General features: G+C 40.5%; 1 protein-coding gene across 8 annotated transcripts in view; it reads right to left on the reverse strand.

The window, feature by feature from the left end:
- fat3a (FAT atypical cadherin 3a) overlaps positions 1-21,234 on the reverse strand; it is a 173,107-nt gene that overhangs the window by 45,684 nt on the left and 106,189 nt on the right. For 4 of the 8 annotated variants that reach the window (XM_037268356.1, XM_037268361.1, XM_037268358.1 and 1 more), the window contains 5 exons: positions 19,915-19,983; positions 11,114-11,256; positions 5,732-6,007; positions 2,812-3,022; positions 11-2,736 (listed from right to left, as the gene is read on the reverse strand). In XM_037268356.1, the coding sequence (XP_037124251.1) occupies positions 11-2,736; positions 2,812-3,022; positions 5,732-6,007; positions 11,114-11,256; positions 19,915-19,983 (3,425 nt within the window). The remainder of the gene's footprint in view (positions 1-10; positions 2,737-2,811; positions 3,023-5,731; positions 6,008-11,113; positions 11,257-19,914; positions 19,984-21,234) is intronic. The other 4 variants (XM_037268362.1, XM_037268359.1, XM_037268357.1 and 1 more) reach the window with 3 other exon arrangements.

Here is a 21,234-nt window from a genome sequence, read left to right on the forward strand (position 1 = left end):
CAGCTCTTACCTGTATAACTTTGGTTCCCACTGCAGCATTTTCTCTTAGCTCTGCTTCATATACAGTCCGTTCAAATATCGGGCTATACAAATTGGCTCCCACCACTTTAACATGAACTTGTGCGGTGCTGGTGAAGACCCCATCTGACACTGAAACATTAAGGCTGTAAACAGGTTCCATCCTTTCTTTATTGTGGCTGGACAAAGTGATAATTCCAGTCTTTTTCTCCATCACAAAGATCGTCTTTTCATTTCCAGACAAAATACTGTATTCCAGTTTGGCGAAATCGGAATCGTCTGCATCCGAGGCTTGGACGCAGGTTACAAATTGACCCTTTGGTGCCAGCTCATTCACGTGGGCTTCATAAAGAAGCTGGTTGAAAATTGGAGCATTGTCATTTGTGTCATTCACCACAACTGTGACAGACATGTCACTACTCAAAGGTGGAAAGCCATTATCAGTTGCTCTGACGATGAAGTCATACTTCTGGACTTGTTCATAGTCCAGCATACGGGCAGTCAGAATTAGTCCACTGCTGCTATCGATGTGAAAATAGTCTGTGTTGTTATGTGAATCGGATAAGATCTGGTAAAGAACAATATTATTCTTTTCAGAGTCTTTGTCAGTAGCAATTACTTGAAGAGCTGGAGTTCCAATCACTGCTGTTTCCGATAAAACTACGGAGTAGGACATTTTCTGAAAGATGGGGACATTGTCATTAACATCCTGAATGACCACATTCACATCAACCTCAGAACGGGCACCAGTTAAATAGTCAGTTGCTCTTATGGTCAGATGATAATATGATGCTATTTCATAGTCCAAGGAATGTATGACACTTATGACTCCTGTGTCAAAACCAATGTCAAACTGAAGAGCTGGATCGCCATCAACTATTGTGTAAAAGATAGTCTGACCTTCAGGACTAGTTGCATTAATACCAATGACAGGTGTGTGCACTGCCACATCCTCATTAACAGACACCAAATAAAACGATTTGTCAAAGACAGGCATGGCTTTGTTGACAACTGTAATCGGAAATTCAATTGTAGAAGAGAGAGGTGGATAACCACCATCTCTTGCGTATATCACCATCAGGTATTCCACATTAGATAGGTCAGACTCAAAGGCTCTCTTCAGCTTAAGATTTCCTGTTTGTCGATTGATTTCGAAATGACCATGGTTGTCCTTGAGGTAATAAGACACCTCTCCATTAATTCCTTTATCCCCATCAACTGCCAGAACTTTGAAAATGTGGGATCCTGGCTCAGCTTCTACTTGAACAGCTGCATAATAAGGAAGCCCAACAAATATAGGGGCATTGTCATTGATGTCTTCCACCTGGACTTTCACCATAACTCTGGCTACGTGCAGACGGTCATGCTCCCTTCTTGCTTCAACAATCAGTTCATAGAATTCTTGCTCTTCACGGTCAAATGGCAGACCTGTGGTTTGGATCACCCCAGAAGTTGGACGGATTTTGAAGCGTTTACCAGGGTTCAATAATTTGTACTTCAAAGGTTCATTAAGACGGTTTCCAACAGCATTGACAACAGCTACCTTGGTGATGTTAGAAACATTCTCTTGAATTAACGAAGTGTAAAGATTATTGGTGAAGCTTAAACCAGAATCCAGAGCTTCTCTCAAAAGAATGGTTACCATGGCTGTGGTGGAAAATTTCCCATCTGAGACTTTGACAGTGAAGCGGAAACGTTCTCTGGAAAAAGTGTTGTTTTTAACAATTATAATTCCATTGGAAGGTTGGATGAAAAAATGTTCCAGTGCTCCATCTGTGAAAGCGTAGGTGAGTCCTGTCACATGTTTGTCTGGATCTATGGCTGACACCTGCAGCGCTTCCACTCCTGTATAGGTGGGGAGAAGCACAACTGTTTCATAGTTACTCTGGGTGAAACGAGGTGGTGAATCATTTGTGTCTATGACTTGTACTGTGACTTCAGTTGGGCTGTCTGCTGTCAACTGTGGTCTGCCATTATCTCTGACTTGAACATGGAAGTGGAAGATGGACGACGTCTCATGATCAAGATTTGCAATGGTCCTGATAGAGCCAGTACCTGAGTCCACCGTGAAAATCATTTTTGCTGTGTCTTCGACAATCTGATAGACGAGCAGAGCATTCTGGTTATGATCAGCATCAGTGGCCTTGATAACTAGTGGGGAATCTTCTGTGTTTAAAACAAGACTGTTGATTGGTGCAGCTTCACTGATGCTGCCATGATAGTGAAGTTGCTTGAACACTGGTGCGTTATCATTTTCATCCAAAACTTGAATCAAAAGAGTTGCATTGGAGGCCAAGCCAGCCATGTTGGTAGCCTGTACTGTGAGAGTGAATGATGCTCTAACTTCATAGTCCAGAGACTTTTGAGTTGTAATTACTCCACTATACTGGTTTATCTGAAAAACCCGATCAGAGTTGCCTTGTTTGATCTCATAAGTAAGCGTGGACCGACTCATTGCACTGATTGTGGTGACAGAGGTTCCAATCACTGCATTTTCTGTGATGTCGGCTTGATACTCAGGTTGAGGGAACTTTGGACCTGCATTATTTGATAGTGTAACAGCTATACGCACTATCGTGGTTGTGGAGAGAGAGGGGGAGCCATTGTCTGTGACTCTGATAGTGAGTATGTAGTGACCTATACTGGACAAGTCAAGGTCATGTGCAACTGTGATGATTCCCAAAACTGGCTCAATATGAAATGAATTTCCAATGTTCCCTGTAGGAACAGAAAAATAATTTGGTTTATTTAACGATATTAGTAAGCATATTAAAAATCTTTAGTTGCACCAACCCGATTCAATGGAGTAGTGAAGTTCTCCATTCTTCCCCTTGTCTTTGTCCAAAGCAGTCACCTGTACAACAGCTGATCCCACAGCTGCTGACTCATAGACTGAACCCTCATAAAGTGCACTAGTAAATATCGGTACGTGGTCATTTATATCTTCCACCTCTACCAAGACACGAGCCAAGTTCTTACGGTATGGGAATTCTTTGTCTTTTACCTGTAGGAAGACACATTGTCAAATGTTAGTATCAATATTGAAGCCAGATGTAGAAAAAGTGATTTTATGATTTAGGCCTGCACAATGAGACTACCGTTTTTTTCCGTGTATAATACGCAAAATTTAACTAATTTATTGTCCTAAAATCTGGGGTGCGCATTATACATGGGTACAATTTTTTTAATTTTTTTTTTTTTTAATTTAATTTTTTTTTTTTTTTTTTTTAAGAAAATCATGGTACTGGTACGAGTATTGATTTATGTATTGTTCTCTTGTCATGTTGTGAAAGAATGTGGGTTGAATAAATACCGAAAGAACAATAGTGTGTTTGTACTGTGCTCTGGTCATTTCGTCAAAGAAGGGATAATAGTCCTCTTCTCTTCTTGACTGACAATGAATGTGATAGTTTAATACAATCAGCAAATAACAAAATGCGTATTACAGGTAATATTTTATTTCACAACACTTTGCCTTGTTCCTTTCGTCTCTGCTGTTCACTTCAAACACGCTCCATACGAACGCAATGCTCTCGTATCAGACGCTTGCTCGATCACCTGCTCGTTTGCTGTCACAATGTACCCTACACAAATCCGAAACATTTGTTGCGGCTCCGAGTCACGACGAGGGGCAAGTTTTGGTTTCCAAGGGTGTTTTTATTCCTCTTCAACGTCTCTCCCATACAGAGCCGCCTTTTTCACATGTCCGCACGTCACTTTCCTCTCTTTTCATCTGATCGCGGTGGTGCCTTTACGGGCAGTCGGAGAAATCAACGCCAACAAAAAAAATACATCCAGCCTAGTTAAGACCATACCAAAGACTATAAAAATGGGACCCATTGCCTCCCTGCGTGTGTGACGATCATTGGGACTTAAAAAAAAAAAAAAAAAAAAAAAATTGGGTGCGTATTATACATGGGTACAGGCTTTTTTCCAGCATCAACATGCCATTGTTAGGGTGCGTATTATACATGGGGGCGTATTATACACGGAAAAAAACGGTACATCCAATGAGCATGTCTGCAGATAGTTCTCGACATCTAAGCACCTTCTGTTATTCACAATTTCACATAGTTTTTATGGAATCACATCAGTTCCTGTAAATAACAAAAGACAGTATGCCGTTCTGTATACCTTTAACATTTGTGTTTCACATTCACACCTCCATTAATGTTTTTATAAAGGTTACAAGGACAAAACATTCAAACAGAGTGTCTGAGTAGTGGCAGCAGATTCTTGCAAAATGTACATTTCATTAACAAGTCCTCTCTCTCATCATCCCGAATGCCAACTCGTTCCCCTCTGTGCGTGTGTGTTGGTGTTAATTGCAGGATTTGGGTGTGTTGCAGGCAGATGGACGTCATTCTACCAATTAGCAGCTGCCTTTCTTAAGCTTGTTTTGGACTTCACCACTCTTCCAGATCTTCAACACTCTTCATCGCGTTCATTGTATCCAGCCGCTTAGAACATTCAAATTTATATTCTGAAATATTTACCCTGCCCTGTTTGGCATCATATTCCCGGCCTGCCTACTGCCTGCCTCCTGCTTTTGCCTTTCACACCTGCTTCGAATCTTGTTCCCGCCCGCTTGGACCATGCACCCTGATTCATCCCTTCCCCTCCAGCCACAGCCATTTCCACTATGTTGCACTAAATGTTTCTACATATCTTCCCGTTTATCCCTTGTATCTGCACTTGAGTCCTGAGAAACATAACATTTTACAGTGTTTTTTTTTCATACTGCAGTTAAGCATTAATTAGTCACAGCATTTTTAATCATTTCTTAACAATGAAGGTTGGAATTCTAAGGCTCTTTTTTTGTCAAGGTTCCCAAAAGGCTGCAAACTGTTTTTCTTGTTGCAAATAAAATGTGAATGTGTACAATTACTTTGTGATGAGAAAAACTGTTCAAACTGTTGGTAATATCACGTCTCCGCTCCTCGGTGGCGCCGATCGCCACGCGGAGTGGAACTCATGCACGCCTTCTCGTAGCCTCGTATGTCACATTGCTGTTGTGGTGTCCGTTTGTGCGTCTGTGCACTCGCCCCTCCCCGCCTGTGTTCTACCCGTAATCACCATCACTTGCCCCGCGTTACCAGTCTTGTATTTAAGCCCTGTCAGCATGTCGCTCCCTGTCGGATTGTCCTGTTTGCCCTGTTAGTTCCTGTTAGTCCCTGCCTGTTAGTCCCTGCCTGTTGTCCCGGCCTGTTTCCCTGTTCAGTCGTCTGCGTCGCCCACGTCTGGTTCCCATCCGTTTCTGCTGCATGTTTGCTCCCCTCATCACGTCCTCCACCACCCTTTTCCCTTCAATAAACCCTGGTACAAGCTGCATTTGGTCGCCCCACTCCATTCTGCAGGTGACAGGTAAATGTCGGGCGAACGTCTTTGCGACCGTTTGCCACCTTGAACAACCCCTGACCAAAAATCCGGGCCGTACAATCCCTTGCCAACCTTTGCCTCTCCGTGCGATAACAACAGCAGATGCCAGAGCTCTTTTTTTTGTAGAGTAAGTGGAGGATTTGCAGGTACAATATACAGTATTATCTATTTGTAAATTGATTATTTTTTTTAGGAAAGAATACACATTACATGTCAGTTCTCAGGTAAAATATAAACATTTAACAAACAACAACACATAAAACAGATGAACTCTGCCACAACAAGCTCATGCACTAGGTAAGGCTCAGTCAATCTCCCCCCGAAGATCGCTTACCATAACAGTAAGTATGTGCTGTGCACAAGCCTCATGGTCCAAACTCTGGGTTGTGTAGATAGTCCCCATGGTGGGGTCGATGCGGAACAGACGCATGCTGTTTGGGTCTATTGCACTTTGGAAGGAATAACTCAGCTGATGATTCTCATCTCTGTCCAATGCTAGGACCTGAACCACTTCACTGTCAGGGGGTGTGTCCTCAGAAATAGTGACATCATAGAGTGGCTGGGAGAAGATGGGAGCGTTGTCATTGTTGTCAGTAACAGTGATGTGAACCTTGACCATGGAGAGAAAAGACACAGAGAAATGATATCACTGTTGAGTGGTCTTATTATAACATACTTTTGAAAGTACATGCATAGTTGCTTTCAAGTTACTTTCATACTTTCTGTGGAAATTGACATTCTGTTGGATGTTCTGTGAAAAATTAAATTAGAATTTGGCAGTTCAGCTGATGAATACATATTCTCCAATGCAATTTACCTCTGACTGAAAACTGTCAGGAAACTGATGTTGTGGTAGTTGCATGTTATGACAAGTAAAATTCTGTGAGTCACCAGTGATGAGTGAAAAGGCACAAAATGAGACATCTAAAATCTGACAGGGAAAAAAATGGTCTTTTCTAACTCAGGGATTACAAAACCAGGTGGTCAGAATTTCATTTTTAAGAAAATAATACTGGATATATACAGAGCTGCAAAACTAATGACAAATAAATTATTATGCTCAATTACAAATTTCATTTTTTTTTATCATCTCTCAATTCACTAAAAACAATTACCTATTTATACAGTTTGAAATCGGTGACTCTTTTAAGTGAACACATGGCTGATATAATCGCAGGAAGCCATGACTTGTTCTGATTTATAAATGGAAACAGGTTTAATGGCAACACTTGTACTCTCCAGTGAAGGAGCTGTAACGCAAATTCAATATGGAAGTGGCAAAGTAAAACTCCTTATAAACAAACGTATGAGGCAAAAACACTCTACAAGCGAGAAATGAAACAAACAAAGAAACAAAAAAGACGAGGGCCAGGGTGTGGCATTGGTTGAGCGCCTGACGAAGAGGCATGGGAAGAAGCAACAAGTTACTGGACAGCCAGAGTTTAAATATTGAAAGACGCCAGGCCACGCCCAACCCCGTGACAAAATAAAAAACCAATGCACAGTTACAAAAAAGACATTAATTGATCTGCCTGATGAACAAATATATATTTGTAATGAATAAATACATTTTACACAAATTAAGTGACATAGAATCGATCATCTTTTTGCAGCACCTGTCATGATCTCTCACAGTATACCAGTGTGCCCCAACATTCTTGTTGGGAATCACTGGATTTGAGATACCGTATTTTCCGCCCTAAAAGGCGCACCTAAAAACCTAAAATTTTCTCAAAAGCCGACAGTGCGCCTTATAGGCCAGTGCGCCTTATATATGGATCAAGTGATGAATTTGTTGATCCATACTGGTTGTACACAGTGCTCTGCCAAAATGTTTCAGTACGTTTTAGTACGACTAGTAAATTACAAGGTCGCATCGCTTCCCAGCATTACGGCAACTGTAGTCAGGGGGCGTCACCGAATAGCTGTTGTACCCGCGAGGCTATTTCATGTCAAAATAGGCTGCTCTGTTAATGTTTCGAGTAAATCTACGGATCGATATGGAAGGGAAACATAGGTAAGTAGTACCAATGCGTTAGATCGAACTTTAGTCAGTTCCGATCATTTTATAGGAGATCGTTTGAGAAACGCGATTGTTTACACTTTGCTGAGGCTCATGGGAGATTGCGAGCTGAGGCTCGTGAGACTTTGCGGATGGCTAATGCTATTGCGATAGCTGCTATACGTACCAGGCTATTTCATGTCAAAATAGGCTGCTCTGTTAATGTTTCGAGTAAATCTACGGATCGATATGGAAGGGAAACATAGGTAAGTAGTACCAATGCGTTAGATCGAACTTTAGTCAGTTCCGATCATTTTATAGGAGATCGTTTGAGAAACGCGATTGTTTACACTTCGCTGAGGCTCATGGGAGATTGCGAGCTGAGGCTCGTGAGACTTTGCGGATGGCTAATGCTATTGCGATAGCTGCTATACGTACCAGGCTATTTCATGTCAAAATAGGCTGCTCTGTTAATGTTTCGAGTAAATCTACGGATCGATATGGAAGGGAAACATAGGTAAGTAGTACCAATGCGTTAGATCGAACTTTAGTCAGTTCCGATCATTTTATAGGAGATCGTTTGAGAAACGCGATTGTTTACACTTTGCTGAGGCTCATGGGAGATTGCGAGCTGAGGCTCGTGAGACTTTGCGGATGGCTAATGCTATTGCGATAGCTGCTATACGTACCAGGCTATTTCATGTCAAAATAGGCTGCTCTGTTAATGTTTCGAGTAAATCTACGGATCGATATGGAAGGGAAACATAGGTAAGTAGTACCAATGCGTTAGATCGAACTTTAGTCAGTTCTGATCATTTTATAGGAGATCGTTTGAGAAACGCGATTGTTTACAGAGGGCTCGTTGGTTATTGGCTAGTGGATGCATACCGCAACCCTAGTCAACCTCAGTTTGATGCAGTATAGCTTCTATTTTATGCGCCTTATAATCCGGTGCGCCTTATATATGGACAAAGTTTTAAAATGGGCCGTTCATTGAAGGTGCGCCTTATAACCCGGTGCGCCTTTTAGGGCGGAAAATACGGTACTTGTTTTTGTAAAAATATTTGGGAATCACTGGATTTGAGACACTTGTTTTTGTAAAAATATAATATAATATAATATAATATAATATATTTCCCACTTTCAGCAAACCTTGTACATCTAAATTAGTGGAAATCTCCATGGACTATTTTTTTTTTTCACCATCTTTGCATGTCAGCTGTCTTGTGTCCCAGAGTTTAGCACACTGGGACGGCACATTATTTATCTATTCTTTCATTTACTTATTTCTTTACTTCCTCTACAATTTTTACTGTAAAACTACATCACAATCTCTTTATATTCTCATTCTGAAATCCCTCGGCCACCATCTCTCCGATGGGATGTACTGAGATGACATTGCAGCGGACTGCCACCCAAATTGAACTTTTTTTTCCCCCTGGCAAGCGGGCACTGTGCTCAGTGCAGTGTGAGTAACTTATTGAGTCACCTATTGCGTTTTATTTTATACAGGAATCACCGGGCTGAACTGTCAGCCAAATGTTTTGACTAGTTTCATTAGGCAGCGAAATTAGAACATTTCAGATATAGCATGATGAGATGTTAAGGACTGCTTTTCTAAGTCAATATTAGGGAATAAACAGAAATTTCAACATAATAGTTGACCCTTATCAATGGAGCCCACACAGTCTAGCCTTCTTCAAAACCACTTAGCTCAAGCTTAGGTGAAAAAAGCGACCGCTTCTCTCAGCTTTTGTACTGAATGACTGCTCATCCAACATAAACTAACCAAACTGAAATTGCAGCAGGCGCAACTGTATGATTTGCAAGGCAAGGAAAGCGTCAACATGTACTTTGCACACATTCAGAAACTGGATCCTGGGATTTGTAAAGAAAACATAACAAAAAGTGGAAGGAAACCGACTGGAGAGCTGCCAGGCAGTTAGTCTAAATATAAACCCTGCTGCGGCAGTCAGCCTTCTGTAGCTGAACTGCCAAGGCTCTCCATGGCGGCATGTTGCTGTGCTGAATGTCCATACGAGACGTGGTTCCATCATACAGGTGTGTATTTGTGTGGAAAAGAGGAGGCCAAAGGCAAAGGAGCAAAGTCCTTCAAAGACATTCCCTTAACTGAGCAGTTGAATGGTAAATTATAAATGACTGACACAATTTTTGTTTTCAATGTTGCGCTTATGAAAAACCTCCAATGCGGGAGCAGTTTAATAAACCAAAAGTTAACCAATTGTCTTTTCAATCAATTAAATTGGAAGCGTAAACAAAAATAGAAATGTTCCACATTAACCAGAAGTAGTGCCATGATGTTAGTATTTACTAGTATCATTAACACACGAGGGCTGTCCTTGTTAACCATTATAGTAATAACTGTTTTTCTGTGTATAGAATCAAAGACTCCAACCAATAGGTTGCATTTTCACATTATTAGCTAACATTTACACTCGCCTATAGGCCAAAATAAATACATTTAGGTCATGTATGAATGGCTGAAGCTTTTAGCAAACACAAGTGCCTCCAAGAAATAACCTTCAATAACATGACATAAATGAAACTTGAGTTGAATCAAAGGTTGGCAGACATGCTTACCACCTCTTGCCAAGTAAAATCAAGTCTATGCATGTTACTATTCTCCCATAGTAGAGCTGACATTTGATACTATGCATAAACATCCCAAAATGTATTCTTACTTATTAGTAATTTAAAAAACCAACAACAACATACAGACTGTGTTGATGTAAATGTACCATTGTTTTACAACCCCTCAATATGTCAACAGTATATTTAAATCTTGATTTTACTCGCTTCTATCCGACGTAACTTTCGAACGCGGTTTGGTCATGTACCCCAATTTCTTTTTGTTATAAATACATTTTCAGGTATTTTAAATGGATGATATCAGGACCCTGCGATCGGCTGGCAACCGGTTCAGGGCCTACTGCTCGATGACTGCTGGGATAGGCTCCAGCACGTCCGCGACCCCCGTGGGGACAATCGGTATAGAAAATGGATTGATGGATATAAGGACCGTACGAAGCTAAATGACTAGCGCTTTAACCTTAGTGCGAGTGACACGATGAATTTCCGTGACCAATTTAAAGGCGTTAGATAATAAGAAGCCGGGCTGTTTATATTACAGTGTTAAGGATAGCTAGGATTGATTAGGAAAGGGGATGCTGGCGGCAACACCTCATCCACACAGTCACTCACAAGTCAAAGAGCGACACATTGCTGCTTTATTTTCTCTTCCATCTAATTCACATAGCATCAAAATTACTTACTCAATTCGCCTGATATTGCCATTTGCACATTCCTTCTCTATTAATCAAATGTCAACAGACTTCAATGTGTGTGGAGCAAACGGAACCCTTCGACGGCCCAATAACATGGCTGACCTAAATTAATGTAACAAAGGACCCCTTTGGCTGCCTAAAAACATGGCTCTCTAAAGAACAAAGACTTTCTATAGAACGTGCTTTCGGGGTTAACGTGATTCCCAAATTCTGGACCCCAAAGTTCACGTAAAATCGAGATTTAGGTGTATATCAATTGTATGAATGTTGCCAAGTTCATATGGTGTGAGTGACTGTTACCCCTAAAATATTCACCAACTTTTCATACATCTACCACAATTGCGACTGTTAAGTCCATCTCAAATCCAATTATAGTGAGGACAGTTGTGTGGCATACTACATGTCTTACCTGTGTGTATGCGATGTTGATGCCATCTGTAGCCTGCACAGTTAGGTTATAAAAAGAGCGTTGCTCAGCATCCAAAGGCCTGGCGATGATGATGGTGCCCATGGCCTTCTCGACATCAAATACATTGTCTGTGTTCCCACCTGCTCCAAACAACCACAGTGGAAGAGAAACAATGTTAATCATGTAGAGTGCATCAGAACACAAAACCGCTAACACAATGAATGCACGCACGCACGCACGCCCACACACATACACACACACACACACACACACACACACACACACACACACACACACACACACACACCTACACACACACACCTGCACACACACACACGCACACGCATGCACACACGCATATACACGCACACACACACAGACACACGCACACATACACACAGAGTAACACAGTCCAAGGATGTTTATTTTTTTTGGTTGGTATTTCCAGTGGCGGCTCGGTGGCGCACTGGGTAGCACGTCCGCCTCACAGTTCGGAGGGTGCGGGTTCGATTCCACCTCCGGCCCTCCCTGTGTGGAGTTTGCATGTTCTCCCCGGGCCCGCGTGGGTTTTCTCCGGGCACTCCGGTTTCCTCCCACAACCGAAAAACATGCTTGGTAGGCCGATTGAGCACTCCAAATTGTCCCTGGGTGTGAGTGTGTATGGTTGTTTGTCTCTGTGTGCCCTGCGATTGGCTGGCAACCGGTTCAGGGTGTCCCCCGCCTACTGCCCGATGACGGCTGGGATAGGCTCCAGCACGCCCGCGACCCCCGTGGGGACTAAGCGGTACAGAAAATGGATGGATGGATGGTATTTTCAGTGGTTTCGGAATCTGACAGGGATGTGAGATTTTAGTTTCATTATTTTTGCAATGGGAAAATGGCCAATTTATTACCAGTGGTCAGTTTTACACAATTCTGGAGTACAATAGCAATGATTAAAAAAACAAAAAAAAACATGAACAGGCTTTGTCAAACTGATCGTCATTTTCTTTGTAAAGATAGAAATTATGATACAGTTCCTGTATTGGATCTCATATATCTTGTTGCCACTGAGTGTGTTTTTAATAGGATGATCACGAAAGATTACATATGCATCATAACTCCAGCTTGAAAGGTGGTCTATGTCTTTAGTTGCATGTTTTAGTGAATTATTTATGTGACCACTTTGGAAATCACTGTTTAGAGAAACCTTTGTGCTGGCTGGAAACATACACGAGCACTTTGAGAACAAAAGATTTGAAAGGCAAATGCCAATTTGTTATGATTTTTCCATGTTAACATTGAAGAACACAAGATGCGCTGTTTGTTCAGCAGTCGGAAATGGGGAAGATGACACTAAGACAGAAAAAGACATTAAAATACACTGTGATTACAGGGAGGTTGAAATTACTATGTCTGTTGTCCAAACCAAGCATCCTCTTTTAGGCCATGTGGAAGAAGGAGGTTTGGCAAGAATCCCACTGAGGCCAGAGAGAACCTCCCATCTGCCAACACCAAATTATATACAAAGAAACCTAGCCTCTGCCAGAACTCAAAATTGCTTTCTGCTGCCTGCAGGGTTTATGATCACTGTCTGTTGACAGAACAAGGCAGTACCTCACCTCACCATGCAATCTTCAATTAAATGCCACAAGCATTATGGTGGCGCATCATAAATTAATAGTATTTATCATTGTAGTGTTTGCAATTGAACAATTTTAGTCTAAAGACATGTCACGAGTCAATATGGTGCAGTGTTTCATTACTGCACTGCAGCAATTTATGCTGCTAGTTCATTCTTTACATCTTATAGCAGCTCTTTTGCTTTGCTATTTCCATTCCAGTGCAGTACGTATTTCACTTATATGCAAATGTGGATTAGGAAGTGTGCTTGCTAGATATTTCTTTAAAGAAATAATATGCGTCACAAATAAAAAAAAAAACCATAACACAAGCAAATCTAAATGCTCTTGAAATTGTATTTATAAACTACCACCCAACAGATTTTAGATGTTTGCTTACACAAAAGCATTAATTGACATTAATCCCATCAGCAACTTGAGGACAGTAAAAAAAAAATCCACTTGAAATTGTCTTCTCTAGTGCCGGTTCCCCTTAAAGGACCTTCAACCTGCAGCACTATTCAATAACCAGTCTAATGTTTCCTGCAGACGGCTGTTATTTGGCTATTAAACGGCTGTTACCATAGATTTAAGGTAGTGCAGAGCTACGCTAACTTCTAATAGGATCCGTATTTGTTTTGTAGTGACACACTAGTGCACAAGAACATTTGCTGTGGATAACCGGCCAAACCACAAGTGCAATGTGGCCACCTATTGAATTGGTGCTTTCACATATTCAACTGTATCCTAACTGTATGCTATTAGTTATTCTATCATGCACCTCCTACGTGTTTATATCACCTACAGTTTGTAATTTAAAGTGGCACATTTGACAACACTCGGGACTGCAGCAATTACTATCCATGCAAACCAATACTGCTGAATGAAAAGCTGTTTGACACAGTACAGCAGATCGGACGACAGAACAATGAAAACAGCTTTTGTTTTCTTAGTAACTAAAGCATATTAATGTCAATAATACAATTGCGATAACATTTTAGTGTCATATTATGGGGAACTGACTTGGTTTTCATGCAGGTATATTTGCAATTCTGGTGGAGTACTCCATAGTACGGAAGAGGATTAGGGCCAGTGAAGACAAAAAAAAGGGGGGGTGACAAGATTCAGACTTTTTTTTCCTCAAAATTCTGACTTTAACGTGAGAATCCCCAATTTAAAGTCAGAATTCTAAGAATAAAGTCAGAATTCAGATTTTAAAGTGAGAATCCTGACTTCAAACAAGTACGTTTTTTTGAGAGCTGTCTATTTCTAAAAAAAAGTTTGATTTTGGTTGGCAGTGTGTTTGCTTCATGTGGCAAAACTCTGAACTTAAGTACAAGTACAGATAATTGAGTAAAAAAACAACTTTACTCATCCTATTGGAAAAATTCATGCAGTTCTACCCCTGCATAAGCAGACTCAGAAATTTAGTACCTACCGGTAAGTACCGTAATTTTCGGACTATAAGTCGCGACTTATAATATGGAGCGACTTATATGTGTTTTTTTTCAAGAATTTTCCCCCCCAAAAATAAAGTGGAACCGCGAAGACGCAAGGGATTACTGTAATTTGAATTTCAAGTGACGTCAGCAGCGCGACGCGGCGTGGCGCGGCGGTTGTTTACATAAAGGACAAAGATTGATCACGGGATGACGAAGATGACGAAGGACCCCACGTACTACCGGCATCATTAGCGGCTTTGTTTCTAAGTGACACGGCGGACGAAGAGTTTGAAGGATTTAAGGATTTGGAGTGACACAGAAGGTTTGAAAAACTATTATGGCTTTTACGCACGCCCGGTCCTATTCTATGGAGCTCTCTTTCACCTCCGTGGATGGAAGTCTGGGGCCGGCACTCGGCCGGGTGGCTGTCCGGGGACGGTGGATAGGGCTCGGTCATGGCTTTTACGCACGCCCGGTCCTATTCTAAGGATCTCTCTTCCACTTCCGTGGCTGGAAGTCCACGCCGCCACACGCCTGAAAGTTTGTTTTATTAAATAAAGAGCCGTTTACCAAACCCACGTCTTTCCTTGAACTTTGTTAACGCTACAATATAGTTATATAGTAGATCTGTGGAATAACGACGAGGCTGATGTCAGGGCGCACGCGCGGCGTTGTTGACAAAGGACGAGGAATTTGATCGATGGATTTAATGATTTAGAGTGCACAGATGGTTTGATAATACTATTGCTTATATAATAGTTATTTGATATCTAATTTATATATCGTTATATGGGCCTGTGGAATATTTTGAAGTGCAAGCGCCGTCAGCTGCGCGCACCCATTGTTGACAAAGGACGATCGATGGATTTAATGATTTGGAGTGACACAGATGGTTTGATAACAGTATTGCTTATATAATAGTTATTTGATATATAATTTATATATCGTTATATGGGCCTGTGGAATATTTTGAAATGCAAGCGCCGTCAGCGGCGCGCACGCATTGTTGACAAAGGACGATCGATGGATTTAATGAATTGGAGTGACACAGATGGTTTTATTAACGTGTTATTTATGTAATAGTTTTTTGAATAACTCTGAATTTTACATCAGGGCCGTTCTCAGCTCTTCGTTTGTGTTTATGTCACGTTAGCATACCTATCGTTTAGCCTGTTGTTGCTCGTTCATGACTGTTCTTGGTGTTGGATTTTGTCGAATAATTGCCCCCCAAAATGCAACTTATACTCCGGAGCGACTTATATATGTTTTTTTTTTAACTTTTTTGGGCATTTTATGGCTGATGCGACTTGTACTCCGGAGCGACTTATAGTCCGAAAATTACGGTATAATATTAAACATGAATTTTTACTCTCAATCAAACATTTATATGGCAAATATATAATACACAATACCCATTTTGATAACCTGGTTCAATGAAAAGAAAATTTCTCTACTCACAAGCTTTCCTTCTATTATGAACTTACTGGATAGTGTTAGTACTGAGAAAGGGGGGGTGTCATGTTACATGTCACATGTAGCATCAAAACATGTTTCCGTACTGTGTAGCTTTGCCAATGTTGTGAATTTTGTAACAAAATATGATCTACCACATAATGTTTTCTTTTTCAGAGTAGGCGGAGTATTTTTTGAACACCAGATATTTGTGCTATTGCATGAGACCTTCTTGTGTCTGGCTCTAAACTAGCCCTCAGATCAGAGGTGTCAAACTTATTTTTGTCGCGGGCCGCGTCATAGTCATGGTTTCCTTCGAAGGGCCATTGAAATTGCTAACCCAAATAAATGTCTGAATGTCTCAAACTATATATAGTGTACGGTACTCAACAAACTACTGAATGACTAGATGAACAACTAGTTTTCAAAACAGAGACTAAGAAAAACTGTTAACATATTTTAAAAATATGAATGGTAATAAAAATTGCTAGCAATAGAGCTATTTTTTAAAAGTGAAAACAATTGGTAATTTTAATATTGACATATGAATTTAATGCACAATTTGTCTTCGATGTGGCGGGCCGTGTCTGGCCCCCGGGCCTTGAGTTTGACACGTGCCTTAGATCATTCAGAAGCTTCAAATCACTTAATTGATGATAATTGTTTCTAGTCTTTCACAAATAATAACAGAAGGAAAAAATATTCACTTGTCCATCGCCTTTCACTATTCCTAACCTCATTCTCGCTATGGTTCCTCATAATTGTTCCACACAGCAGTGCAGGTATAGACCTGCCCATCCTAACATGCAAAATTAGCCACCACAGTTTGTCTCAGGTTTGATAAATCACACTCTGCATGTTAAATTAATCTGTTTTCATCCATCACTCCCAGTATTTTGCATGTTTGGGTATTTTTGCGCAAAATTGATTTAGTCCACATTTTTGGGCCTCCAAACTTGGTAACCAGGCCACCTTATGACTACTCGGAGTTATAGTTTTGAGAAATTAAAACAAAATTACACCTCAGTCATTTTAATGAAGCCTGGGAGCAAAAACCCAATTACGTGTTATTCCTAGTTAAGGTAGCAATTATATAGACAGATGGCCATCCACTACCGTGGGAATGTCTAATCTAAAGCAGTTCATAATTATACCTGTTTCATCTTCTGGGTGGAGTATCAGCTTTAACTGGATAATGAGGTGTTTGATATAAGGGTGTGGTTGGTGCATGCTTATATTTGGTTGCCATGACATCATATTTTAAATGTGACTGCTGTGTACAAGACAAATTCAAAGAGCAATCATCACTGCATTATCATCTTGCCAGAGCAGTTTCCTTTTGGCAATTGGTAAATGTTTCGCATGTGTTTTTTTTTTGTTAAATTGTACAAAATTGTGCCTCCCCAAAATAAAATTGAAGTTATCAAATGCCTGGAAAAATCTCTTTCTCAGCGAGAGTATAAAGTAGCTAAGTCGATCTCTCAAAGATAACCTCCTGAGACGCAGCAATTCATTTTTGTCCTCTGTAGAGGACGTATGTTTTTGCCCTGTATCTCTGAAGTCATACATGCCACTGTGTTAGTTCCTGTTGGCCCTTACAGAGAAAATCCTAGGCTTTTCAGATTTGCCATAACCGAGTCCCGATGTCCTCTCAAAAGGACATATTGTAAAAAGTAAAGAAATGGAAACATTTTTTGATTTTTTTTTTACTGTAGTAATGTTTTTTTTTTCACACCTAAGAATTATGTCGTCTAAAAAAATCAATAAATTCATCAACGTTTTTTTTTTCTGGGTCTCGGGAGGACATAGAGCAGCTTCTAAACCAGGAGAACCTGATCTGCCAAATGGTAGACTGCAAACTGAGCTCAAGTCGACCGTGGAGGTTTGTGATGTTGACACTGAATTAAAGGTTGGCTGCTTGAGAAGAATATCTTTAAAGTGTTGGACACCCCTGATCTAAAACTATTGCCCCAAAATGCCACTCTCGGAACAGAGCACAGCGGGTGACAAACACTCTCTTACAGGGCTCCTGACTGCTCCAAAAAGGTCATATAAAGCGAGAGTAAATTTTTTCCTGCAAATTTGCACCCAGTGTTTTTTTTTAATAAAATACTTTTTGTTGCTAACAAAGCTCTGCTTCACACTTAAGAGATATAGATAAAATCCTTACTCTAATACTTTACATTAGCAGATGAAGTGTGCACATGGCCAATTGGGAGATGCAGACCACTCACTAAAACGTTTATGATTAAATATGAAACTAAACATTTATGCCATCCCTTGTATCAATGTTAATTGTTGTAATAGTGGGAGCCGTCTACTCAACAACCCAGTCTCATCCTGGGGCAACTTTTTTATCTTTCAAAAAATGCTTGTCTTTGACAGTTGGCCGTCAGCATAACTGAACGTGAATCATTCCGCTCAGTTGGAGTTGAGTATTGAAAATAAACTGAAAAAAGTCTCAATACTATCCGCCAATGGGCTAACTCCCAATGACTAATTGTTCCACTTAATCAGTTTTCAGTCTTTGATAGCTTTCTTGAAGTCTCTTGTAATAATAGTTGCATGTATTGTAACTGCATCCAAACTTTAAGTGCAATATGATGTTTCACATTCATGGAGTGTTTGACCTACTACAGCCTCTGAAATGCAAAAGGAAAACTGCAAGCGGGGAGAATACGCAGAAGGCCAGATCAGACAGAAAAGGCCACATGAGGGTTGCTCCAGCCAAAGTGTGTATCTGGCATGAAGACGCATGAATGACACACTTTAAGAGGATGGAGAATCTGTGCAGCCAGACAAGCGTGCTTTTTCCCTCTTACGCACAGGAGAGTATGCTCCACTGAACATACGTTCAGTGTCCATGTCTCTGGACAACAAAGGTTTTTGCATGTCAACAAACCAAAAGAAGTGGCAGCCATATTCTGACGATCATTGTTAAACAAAAAAAAGGTGGGTGATCCTGTCAGATTATGGCTACAGCACCAAAATTTCTTTTCACAATCACTGCTCGTAGGGGAGCTGGGGTCAATCGCTCCAGAATTCACTCATCTACTGTATGTGGTGGTCAAATGGACAGCAAAGTAAGGCACGCTAACTCGGATGACCTTCTTACAGTCATTAAATAACATTTGTTAGAAACAGAAACCATTCCAAAGTGACCAAATAGGCAACCTGTAATTAGGACAGTCTAAATTCACATTCCAGTCACCTCTCAGTGCTCTGTGGCAGCCTCTCGACCCCCTCTTTTTGTTATTTTATTTTTTTCTATTTTTATAATGTTGCAACAAGAGGTATGCTAGACCACCAATAGCACAGCCCCATCTGTGATGTATTTGATCTAGCTATATCAGAACTACCGGTATTTGATACCACTTTTTTTTCCAGACCGATACCAATACAAGTACTCAGTTCTTGAGTAGTCCCCAATAGCATAACAATGTGCAATACCAATAGTACTTTTGAAACAAGTTTTTTTTCCCCAAATACAATGACAGATGATTTTAAAGAAACCTATACATCCCCATAGAGCAATTTTCCTTAAACTGCATGAAATTAATTGCAGTTTTCTATATCTCTAATTTCTAATCCCTGATCATGAAATGGCCCAATGAGGTCGGCTGATACTAGTACATGAAAATACCGATACCTTGAAAAAGGCTGGTATCAGTACTGGCCTATTCATAATTAGAACTAGTTTACACATTGACAAAGAACAAAACAAGTTGTGTGGATACTGAAGGGGTGCAATACTTGGCTCATGCGTCAATCAAGACTGCAGCTGGCTGCGAAAAATTATACAGATCGACCGCAACTTGCTGTCCATCGGCTGAGGCAGCCCATTGCTTCGCTCAGGATAGATAATAGGCAGTGGCCCCTCTCTGCTCAGCATAAATATATTGAAACGCGGAGGAAAACAAATTATGGGAGTTTCTCGGTCACGACAAGGGAAATCTAGAATTGAAAAAAAAAATTAGATCAACATTAGAGGGTTGTATTGTATAGTCATTTTTTTTTATATTGCAACCAGCGCTACAGTGTTTTGTTATATTACACAGCTCTCCTCCTGCCTGATCTGAACCTCCTGGTAATTACTTATTGCTTGTCAATAGACCAGACATGATCAAGCACAAGTCCATAGTGAAATCTTTGCAACCAGCAATCGACAAAATGATAAGACCAAAACCAATTAGGTCACATGGGTGGACAATGATTACAGTGAAGACAGCCCCCAAAAAATATGAAGAAATGAAAGGAGACCAAGTGGAAAGTTGCCAGCATAAAAGAGGAAGTGGAAGTCAGATACCTTCAGAGGAACAGTTCCGGATGCAAGTGTTCTGCAGAATAATAAACATCTCAAGGAAAGACCGGGGACCTTTCAGTCATGAAGCATTAAGGAGAAAGAGGAGAGAACAAGTGAGACACAAAGACCAAAGGAATAGGACAAAAGGAGTGCATGATGAAGACACAGCTATAAGAAACCACACCAATAGAGCCCACCGAGATTGTAAATGTTTGCCAGCCTAGAAATTACCTGCAGGTACAGATTACTTTTAAATGATGAAGAGTGTTAACTTTTAACTATACCGAATCAAGGCTTATTTGAACTAAAATCCAATGCTTAAATCCAAATATACCAATTGATCAAAATGGATACTGAAAAAATAGATAATGACTAGTCTGAATTGTACCTCCACGAGGTACGTGAATGGGAGAGCGCTAGAGGGAGAGAGAGAGAGAGAGAGAGAGAGAGAGAGAGAGAGAGAGAGAGAGAGAGAGAGAGAGAGAGAGAGAGAGAGAGGCATGGTGGAGAACTGGTTAGCATGTCACCTCACATTTCAGAGGTTGTGGGTTGGGTGGATGGATGGATGGATGGATGGATGGATGGATGGATGGATGGATGGATGGATGGATGGAGAGCGAAAGAGAGAGCGAGGGTTTGTCAGAATCATCTTAACTTTGACATTTCGTTACATTGGATAAAACTAATTTGGCTTGGATGTCTTCATTTGCAAAGGTAATATTTAATAACGTATATAGTATGAAATATGAAAATGAATAATATGAAATGAAGAATGAAAAACAAATGAAAATTAAAATATGTAATACTGAAAAAGTCTTACTTTTCAAGAAAAATGTTTGAAATCCTTAGGAACAATAATATTGAGACACAATCAGTGAGTGATATGAAAAAGTTAAAAAAAATGTTTATGGACAGGAAAGATGCAACTGGTCAGTCAAAAGCACTACAGTAGTCAGAAAGTTGGACACATGCTGACTTTCTATGCTGGGTGACAAAGAAGTAAGACCTAGACTGTGCAGAATAAATGCAGTACTATTTTCAGTCACACTGTCACACCACTTGAATCATGTGGATTTACAGCAAAAACTACTGGTAATTGGATCACATCACTTGTACCACACCAGTCAGTGCTTAAACACATGCAGGGAAATTGGGCTTAGCGCAATTTACATGACATAATCTCATTTAAGCCTCTCAAGTGGAGAAAGTCAATTTTGACGCATCAAAGCCATATTAGTGTACAATGTTGGACAGGATAAAAATGTTGCCCTTTTGGGCACAGCATGATGGCGCATGACAAAGGTGTCATGAATGAGCAATGCG

The sequence above is a fragment of the Syngnathus acus genome, chromosome 13 (assembly GCF_901709675.1).
Source record: "Syngnathus acus chromosome 13, fSynAcu1.2, whole genome shotgun sequence".
Lineage (NCBI taxonomy): Eukaryota > Metazoa > Chordata > Actinopteri > Syngnathiformes > Syngnathidae > Syngnathus > Syngnathus acus.